At 41.3% G+C, this 9,264-nt stretch overlaps 1 protein-coding gene and 1 long non-coding RNA gene across 4 annotated transcripts in view; both read right to left on the bottom strand.

Annotated features, from left to right (window-relative positions):
- Positions 1-2,068, bottom strand: part of LOC135090007 (uncharacterized) — a 3,243-nt gene extending 1,175 nt beyond the window's left edge. The window contains exons 1-2 of the long non-coding RNA XR_010261729.1: positions 1,932-2,068; positions 1-115 (exon numbers count right to left, since the gene is read on the bottom strand). The exon at positions 1-115 is cut by the window's left edge and continues 1,175 nt beyond it. This is a non-coding gene — a long non-coding RNA (uncharacterized LOC135090007). The remainder of the gene's footprint in view (positions 116-1,931) is intronic.
- Positions 2,069-3,862: 1,794 nt separating this feature from the next.
- LOC135089942 (uncharacterized) lies at positions 3,863-8,548 on the bottom strand. Of its 3 annotated transcripts, XM_063986133.1 has the most exons (6): positions 8,325-8,548; positions 6,863-7,044; positions 6,493-6,567; positions 6,408-6,459; positions 5,315-5,499; positions 3,863-4,535 (listed from the first exon to the last, which is right to left on the bottom strand). In XM_063986133.1, exons 2-6 carry the CDS (start codon positions 7,041-7,043, stop codon positions 4,351-4,353), a joined length of 678 nt encoding a protein of 225 aa, XP_063842203.1. In that variant the 5' UTR covers position 7,044; positions 8,325-8,548; the 3' UTR covers positions 3,863-4,350. The 3 variants fall into 3 exon arrangements, 2 of the variants coding, with proteins under 2 accessions (XP_063842203.1, XP_063842204.1); XR_010261686.1 differs by having other exon boundaries at positions 6,408-6,567; positions 8,334-8,542; XM_063986134.1 differs by lacking the exon at positions 5,315-5,499 and having other exon boundaries at positions 8,325-8,538.
- Positions 8,549-9,264: the final 716 nt, after the last annotated feature.

The following is a 9,264-nucleotide window of genomic DNA, read 5'->3' as shown; positions in this document are numbered from 1 at the left end:
GAGAATTAAAGACCTCGGGGATGAATCCTGGAAGTGCTTCCTCCATGGCAAACCCAACGAGGAGTCCAAGAATCGCTTTCTGACGTGAGTGCAGAGATTTGTCTGGGTTACGATGCTGAAAGTAGAAAGGGAAAGCACTCTTGTGAAATAAACTGCTTTCATTTGTATTAGTTCTTTGTTTTGAGCCAACAGCTGCATGGCACGAAGGCTGTGATGGTTATATAATTATGTAACGTACTGTACTTGTGGGAGAAGTGTTGGTGTGTTGTTGTTAGTGGTGGTAGAAGTGGTGGCAGTGGCGGTGACGGTAATGAAGCCACACGTGGTTAGGTTGGTACACACTTGCCAGGGTAATAATGAGTTTGGGTGCAAATATCAATAAAGAGAAGTCATAAACTCCAAACCACACCACAAGGAATTCCCGTGAAAAAAAAAAAAAAAAGAATCTAAGTATTGTTGTTACATTTCTCCCCATTTCAAAATTACTGTCAGCTGCATATTTTCACTGTTTATTTACATCCCTCCTCTTCCTTTCCCCCCGCCACAGGTACCCGCTGCAGGTGACTAAGGAAGGAAAGGTGCAGCCCAAGAGCGAGATGCCTACCATCCCTGATTTTGACATTCCTGTAGAGGGCAGCAAATGGATCCTACCCATAAAGCCGGTGCTCTAAGCCGAGGTTCTTCCGGCTGGCCTTGTGGCTCGGCAGTTGCGAGGACTTTTTTCCTAAGCTTAGTTTGAGAACTCATTGCTTACAACATTATCAGTAGAGCTGTTGAAGAATCAAATAAGTGCATGACAACAGTGTAAAATACATTGTTGTACAGAGGACTCCATACTTGATGAAGTAGGCTTCCTTCCCTTATTTTTAGCTAGAGCGACATTTTAGTAGGAAATATCATTGACCAGAAGGTCGTGACGTGTCAATTAAGCCACACCTCTCTCAGCTCCACTCTATATCCACCTCCCCATCTCCACTCCCTCCTTGTTTCTACATTTCTCAAAGACCCCCTTCCTATTTCCTCTATCTAAGACCCCACCTCTCTCTCTCTCTCTCTCTCTCTCTCTCTCTCTCTCTCTCTCTCTCTCTCTCTCTCTCTCTCTCTCTCTCTCTCTCTCTCTCTCTCTCTCTCTCATGGCTTTGTCATAATGTGCATTAACAATGATTATTGTTATGACATGTGTTATGTTGTGTTACGCAGATTTTCTATAAAATAAGGAGATGTTATTTTTATTGTACTATACATACATACATACATACATACATACATTTATTTTAAAAATTTGAAAATTTTACCAACTGTGGACAGATACATAATATAAAGGTACACATAGCTTCGGAAGTAGTTTTCATTTTTTTTATAAATTATTATTTATTTATTTATTTATTTATTTATTTATTTATTGCATGGCAGTAAGAGAAGTACATGAAGGTGAGGAGATTAATAATGAAGGAAAGGCTGAGAATCCCTCATCTTTGTCATTGTTACCGCCAACAGCGATGCTGGCGGTTATGTAAGTGTTATGGAAGTGATGGAAGAACAAACAAATGTATGCTAAATAACATGTTCTGTGTTATGAGAGTTGGTGTGAACTAGTGTAATAAGTTAGTAGTTTCTTAAGTTCCGGTGCTATGAAGGTTAAGTAAATGAGGGGAGCGTAATCGTCAGCTGTGCCGCCTCACAAGATCCTGTGAGGCTGGCGGTGAGAGACTAATATGAGGCATGTAAAACACTAAGGAAACTAAGTTAATTAGAATAGAGATTAAGGAAACTGAATTCATTATAGTAGTTAATTGCAGTAGTGAAGTTGTGTGAGAAGGACTAGCTGTGGAGAGCTTAACTGTAGTGAGGGTCGTGTTTACGTAGTAAAGTTGATGACATGGCCCGTAGGGTAGATAAGACACATGGGTCACCCAGGAACTATTGCTGACCTAAGGGTAAGATGGGCAGGCGCAAGGCGCCGAGGGCCAGCAGGGACGAACCGACGAAGCCCGGAGGGGCAGATTCCTTTGCACCGCCACCGAGTTAGGGTGTGACTACTTCAGGAAAGATCGCACCACTACAATACAGACGCAGGTGTTGCTTGGTGACAGGCCTCCTTAGGCCGGCCACACACGTGCAGTTAAAACTGTCAGTTTGGACTGTTCAGTTATAACTGACAGTTTTAACTGTCAACTGACAAGTCCACAGACGTACAGTTGAATCGTTCAGTTTAACCATGGATTCCGAGGAGGACGATCTAGCAGCGCTCGGGGTATTACTAGTAATGGCACAAGAAAATAGGAAAAAAAAAACACTAAGAAGCGCTCAATTTCTTGCAATTTAACACATAATTTGGCATATGCTGCATCTTTCTTAGTTCGATCGTGATAATCTTCAGATTTAATCTTCCACAGACAAGGTTCATCTTTATAAATTTCTATAAAGTCTGCAATGGTTTGATTCTCCTTTCTAGACATAATTACTGTTTTGGATCACTGAAAGAAAAGAAACACTATGAGATCTGAAAGTCAAACAAATAAGTTAAGACAGAATGGACAGAAAGCAACATGTGAGGGAAACACTTTACTTTTAGTAACGTTTCGTACAGAGTACTTCTGAGGAAGTACTCTGTACGAAACGTTACCAAAAGTAAAGTGTTTCCCTCACATGGTGTTTCCGTCCAATCTGAAAGTCAACTGAGGACTGCGCAGTTAAGCCCCACACACGCTCAGTTCTCAGTCAAACAGCCACAGTTGACAGTTAAAACTTTTAACTTTTCTATTTCCTTCAGTCGAACTGCGCAGTTCTGTTGAACTGAGACTGATGGTCCCACACACGTCAGTTAAAACTGTCAGTTATAACTGAACAGTCCAAACTGACAGTTTTAACTGCACGTGTGTGGCCGGCCTTAGGCTTCCGAGGGTCAAGGCCAGAGAGAAAGAGAGAGAGAGAGAGAGAGAGAGAGAGAGAGAGAGAGAGAGAGAGAGAGAGAGAGAGAGAGAGAGATGAGAGAGAGAGACGAGAGAGAGCTAGAGAGAGAGAGAGAGAATGTACCCAAACTCTAAACAAGAAAGAAAAAGAACCATTTATCGAAATACAAGGCACTTTTTGTAAGGAGCGTGGTGAGAAGTCCATGACCATGACGACAGTAAGGCTGACTGACGGTAGGCTGGCACCGCAGGGTTTACCTTACGTACTCATGGCTCTGGTGCTGCGTGACAGTGCTTGGTACAGGGAGAAGCTGCCGGAAATACGCACTTTTCACTAGAGTGCGTGGGGCAAGACTGACCTAACGACCGTTTCCCAAAGCCACAAAGATGATTAGAAGGGTTTTCAAAAGCGTTTCTCCTATTAATAATATAGAAATGTTCGTAATCTGTCAGTAGAACCGTAAAAAAAACATAATTAAAAACCTGTGTCACTTCGACTAGAGCCTTTTAAAATACGTATTTTTCCTGTTAGTGGTGTAGAAATGTTATTAATCTGTCACCAGAACAGTAAAGACACGCTTGAAAACCTGTGTAACTACTGAGAGAGAGAGGAGAGAGAGAGAGAGAGAGAGAGAGAGAGAGGGAGAGAGAGAGGAGAGAGAGAGAGAGAGACCCTGCACACCCAAACGCATAAAAAAACACCCCCACCACACTCAAATACACTCAAAAGACCCAGCACACCCAAACGTACCCTGCACACACCCCAAACACACTCAAATACACTCAAAAGACCCTGCACATACCCAAACGCACCGTAAACAATCCCCCACACACACTCAAATACATTAAATACATTCAAAATTCTCATAATGGAAAGTGTTGAAATAATTAATGGGATTTTGTATCTCTCTCTCTCTCTCTCTCTCTCTCTCTGGGATTAAAAACAGTAATAATCTTAATGTTTATTGTCACCCCTGGCATGAACAAGTAACAGAAAACGGAAATATGGATGAAATAACAAGATTCCATTATAAAAAAAAAAAAAAACGGACGGAAAATAAAAATAAATAAATAAATGATCCTTGCAAATACTTAGACACACTTAAATCGAAGATATATAAAAATATATATAAAAGTAAACATTCCCATTATGAAAACGAGCGAAAAAATAAATTAAATAAATAAATGATCTTAAAAATAAAGATAAATAAATGAACTGAATATAAAATCGAAAGTGATAAAAAAAATGTAAACAAATATAGATAAAATTAAGCATTACATTATAAAAAAAACGAACGAAAAATATTGAGAAAAGAAAGTAACCGTTAAAATAACAAATGAATAAATAAATTGAATATATAACGAAAGAAAATTAAAATATATCCTCTCTCTCTCTCTCTCTCTCTCTCTCTCTCTCTCTCTCTCTCTCTCTCTCTCTCTACAAGGTGAGCGTATCTCTCTCTAGGGTGTTGACAAGGGCGGCGAGGCAGGGCCCAGTCACGCCTGCCCTCTGTAAGCCCTGTATTGCATTGTCACGTGCCGCGCCTACTCCTCCGTTAACTTCCAGCCCAATCTTAGCGAAGCCTGCTAAACTCCCGCCCACTTCCAGCCCCGCCGCTACTTCTGTTGGGATAATAGCGGTTGTAGTGGTGGTGGTAGTGGTAGGTAGTGGTGGTGGTGGTGGTGGTGATAGGGAGAGGAGGAGGAGGACGAATAGGAGGGAGGAGGAGGAGGGCCGTACTAGTAATAGTAGTAGTAGTAGTAGTAGTAGTAGTAATAGTAGAAATAACGAGAAAATTATAAGAATGATAATAATAGCAATAATAATAACGATAATAATAATAATAATAATAATAATAATAATAATAATAATAATAAAAATAATAACAACAACAACAACTACTACTACTACTACTACTACTTACGTGCCGGTGAGAGGCCAATGGGGGTAGCGAGGGAATGGGGGGAGACGGGGGATGCCAGGACCCCCTCCATAACCCCCGCCAGCCTCCTCCAGACTACGCCCTCCCGCCCCCCCCCCCCCCACCGCCCGAGAGAGAGAGAGGAGAGAGAGGAGAGGAGAGAGAGAGAGAGAGAGAGAGAGAGAGAGAGAGAGGAGAGAGAGAGAGAGAGAGAGAGAGAGAGAGAGAGTTAATATTTGGTATTATTCTACTACTACTACTACTATACTACTACTACTACTACTACTACTACTACTACTCTTCCTCCTAATCTTCCTCTTCTTCCTCCTCCTCCTCCTCCTCTCTTCCTCTTCCTACTCCTCCCCCACTCGTCTTCCTCTTCCTTATTCCTCATCCTTCTCTTCCTCCTCCTTCTCTTGCTTCTCATCATCATCATCATCATCTTGCACCACCACCACCACCACCACCACCACCACTAACCTTTGCCAGTAGTTGTATGTGCGCGGCAGCCTGGGCTTCCCCGTGGGCAGGCAGTAGCAGGGGAGGGGCGTGGTAGTAACCTCCTTGATAACTTCCCCAACACCCCGTTCACCTCCTCCATGCCAAACACAGCACCCACCAGTATTACAACGCCCCCCGCGTGTACTCGGCTAAAGGCGCGGACCCTGTGGTGGTAGTAGTGATGGTGGTAATGGTGGTGGTGGTGGTGGTGGTGGTGGTGGTGGGTCTGGTGTTTGTGTGCGTGTGTGTTTTGTAGTGGTAGTTGTAGTAGTAGTGATAGTAGTAGTAGTAGTAGTAGTAGTAGTAGTTTGTTGTTGTTGTTGTTGTAGTAGTAGTTGTTGTAATAGTAAAATAATAATAATAATAATAATAATAATAATAATAATAATAATAATAATAATAATAATAGCAGAGAGAGAGAGAGAGAGAGAGAGAGGAGAGAGAGAGAGAGAAGGAGAGAGAGAGAGAGATTGTTGTTGTTTGATAAATTTATAGCGCACAAGGCAGGCGTCAGGACTATACATACGATCAAAAACAGAAGTTAACAGAAGAACAATAGGAGTAGAACAATAATAACAATAATAACAAGAACAAGAACAAGAACCAAAAATAAGAGTAGTTGGAACAGTAACAACAGAAAATAAATAAGTAAAAAAATAAAATAAATAAATAATAATAATAATAATAATAATAATAATAATAATAATATGGAAAATCAATAAAGAAAGAAAATGATATAAATAAATCAATATAATAAAGAAGGAAATGAAACAAAGAAATAGATAAAGAAATAAAGAAAACAAGAAATCAATAAACATAATAGAATAAAAAAAGAATTTATAAAAAATAAACAACAAAATAAAAGATTAGTACAACTGTGAAAAACTAGCAATGCTAAAGGCAAAGGCTGGCAGAACAGAGAGAGAGAGAGAGAGGAGAGAGAGAGAGAGAGAGAGAGAGAGAGAGAGAGAGAGAGAGAGAGAGAGAGCTGAACAACTACCACCAACACCACCACCACCAGCACCACCCCCATCACTACCACAACAACAACAAAAACAACAACAACACTAACCTGTCCACCAGCTGATCAAAGGTCTCTTCTTTGCTGGAGGAGGAGGAGGAGGAGGAGGAGGAGGAGGAGGAGGAGGAGGGAGAGGGAGGGAGGGGTACGATCAGGGCTGCCACACCACAAGTGGGCAGGATGGCGCTGTTCTGGAGGGTCGCCTGGCTCACTGGGAGGGGTGGAGGGGGTAATATTAAGCTTTTCTCTCTTTCTATCGCAAGAAATAAGCTTTTTCCTGATCCTGGTATTACATTTAAGCTTCTTCTCTTCTGGTAACTTAAAATACTTAAAACAGCTAGGCTAACTTTTAAGACTCTCAATTTAAGCTTTTTTTCGGGATTATTACTGTATTTTAAGCTTTCTCCCTCCTTTCACAAAAAAATAAAAAAAAAATCTCAAAATAACATTACAACAAGCTACAAACACTTACAACTGCCTTGAAACACTTAAAAACGGATTGTCACCTCGTATCTTGAAGCCTCGGTCCAAATATTCAGTGAAGGATGGTCTGACCAGAGAAGCGCTCAGTATTAGAGGAATTTTCTGCATTTCCTTCACCTCCAGGCCTCCCTCCTTCACTGCTCCTCCTTCAGGCATCCCCAAGGCTCCTTCACCCCCCTCCGTGTGGCATCTTAACCTGTCCATCCTGTAATATTGGCAGAAATGTTAGGCTTTGTAGGATGTCCCGTCTTGTCTCGCGCTCTCTCCTTCCTAGGGATTGAAAAAGGGCGGGAAATTTGAATGTTTATGATTGCATTGGTGTGTGTGTGTGTGTGATTGCTAGTTCTCTCTCTCTCTCTCTCTCTCTCTCTCTCTCTCTCTCTCTCTCTCTCTCTCTCTCTCTCTCCTCTCTCTCTCTCTCTCTCTCTCACAGTACTTACACTTTATAAAACACTTTATAAACATTGAAATTTCTCTGCACTTTTTGAGTCACTAAGAAGAAGAGAGCGCAAAAACTCACCAAAACACATCCAAAACACACTCAAAACATCCAAAACACACTCAAAATATCCAAAACATACCTAACACACTCTCAAGCCCAAAATCTCCACAAAACTCACCCAAACACACTCAAAACATCCAAAACACACCAAAATACCCCAAAAAAAACTCATCCAAATACATCCAAACACTCAAAACATTCAAAACACTTAAAACACTATCAACACCCCAAAATACCCACAAAACTCACCCAAACACATCCAAAACACATTCAAAACATCCAAAAGACACACTCAAAACACTCTCAACACCCCAAAACACCCACAATAATCATCCAAACACACCCAAAAACACGCTTCACTCATCCAAAACACCCACATCATCACAGAATACGTCCCAAACACACCCAAACTCACCCAAACACTTAAAACACCCAAAATAAACTCAAGACACACTCATAACACCTCAAACACAGCAAAACACCCCACAATACACTCAAAACACTCCACAACACTAAAAAAAAACACGTAAAATACACCTAAAAACAACTTAAACCACACTTAAAACACCAAAAATTCACCCAAAACACACTGATAACAGCCAATATACACCCAAAGCACTCCTAAACAGCCCTAAGACACTAAAAAACACTCACATCACTCCTAAATACACCCAAAACATATTTAAAAGAAAAAAAAAAAAACAATTATTACAGAGAATTGCAGCGCAGCAAGGGAAACTAAGGTAAAGATTGTCTTCTTGCTTGTTTACATATTGACGACCCTTCAATATTCGTCTAAATTTTCAGCTGTTCCCAAGCTCAGATGTAAACAAAACCTAAAAATTAAATAAATAACCCAAAAATACCTAAATAACGAAAAAAAAAAATTAATAAACAACTACAAGACATTACAGGAAGGAGGAGAGGAGAGGCTGTGAAGACAGTAAGGGTGAATGAGGGGATGGTGGCACCGCTGGGCTCACCTCACGTACTCGTGGCTCTCTGGTGCTGCGTGGCGGTGCTTGGTACAGGGAGAAGCTGCCGGGACTACGGAAACATTACCATTGTGCGTGGGGCAAGGTTTCTCGAATCAGATGGTGAGTGGAAGTGTCTGGCATGTTTCCACATGTAGTGTTGTCACTAGCTCTGGAAATTTAGCGGTAACTAAGCTATTTTCCCTTTCTCCGGGTGACACTTGGCAAACCCAGCGAGCCGCCGGGTGGAAAGCACCATGATAAGTGCTAAGAGACATCCTGATAAGAGCGAAGGATCTCAGATCATAACTCACCATGGAGCAGGAGAGAACATTATCTTCGATTTTATAATAAAATGGTAGAAGGTAACTTGTCAGAGAGAGAGAGAGAGCTCATCTAACAGGTTGGCGCATGAAAGCGTGTGTGTGCGTGAGAGAGAGAGAGAGAGAGAGAGAAGAGAGAGAGAGAGAGAGAGAGAGAATGTTATTTGCCTGAAACGATATGAAAAGGGATGAAATCTCTCTCTCTCTCTCTCTCTCTCTCTCTCTCTCTCTCTCTCTCTCTCTCTCTCTCTCTCTCTCTCATTGGAAGTGTACAAGTTCCCCTCCAAGATGAGAGAGAGAGAGAGAGAGAGAGTGTGTGTGTGTGTGTGTGTGTGTGTGTGTGTGTGTGTGTGCTGTGTCATCGCTCTCCGGGCTGTTTCTGGAAGACGGATCACACAGCGGGAGGAGGAGGAGGAATCCTTGATAAGGCATAAACTGAACTTTGAGAGGTCACATCGAGCTACAAATTACATCATTGTATTCAGAATAACAAAGAGAAAATAATTATTAGTATTCAAACAGTTTTCTGACAATTTCTAGGTTTACCATTTTTAGCCGTCATAGCAAACGGGAAAATAGTTTAAGCGACGGAAGGAAAGGGTTAAAAACCCGTGTACTTCATTAAA

This window comes from Scylla paramamosain, chromosome 34, assembly GCF_035594125.1.
Source record: "Scylla paramamosain isolate STU-SP2022 chromosome 34, ASM3559412v1, whole genome shotgun sequence".
Taxonomy (NCBI): domain Eukaryota; kingdom Metazoa; phylum Arthropoda; class Malacostraca; order Decapoda; family Portunidae; genus Scylla; species Scylla paramamosain.
This window is presented reverse-complemented; position numbering and strand designations above follow the sequence as displayed.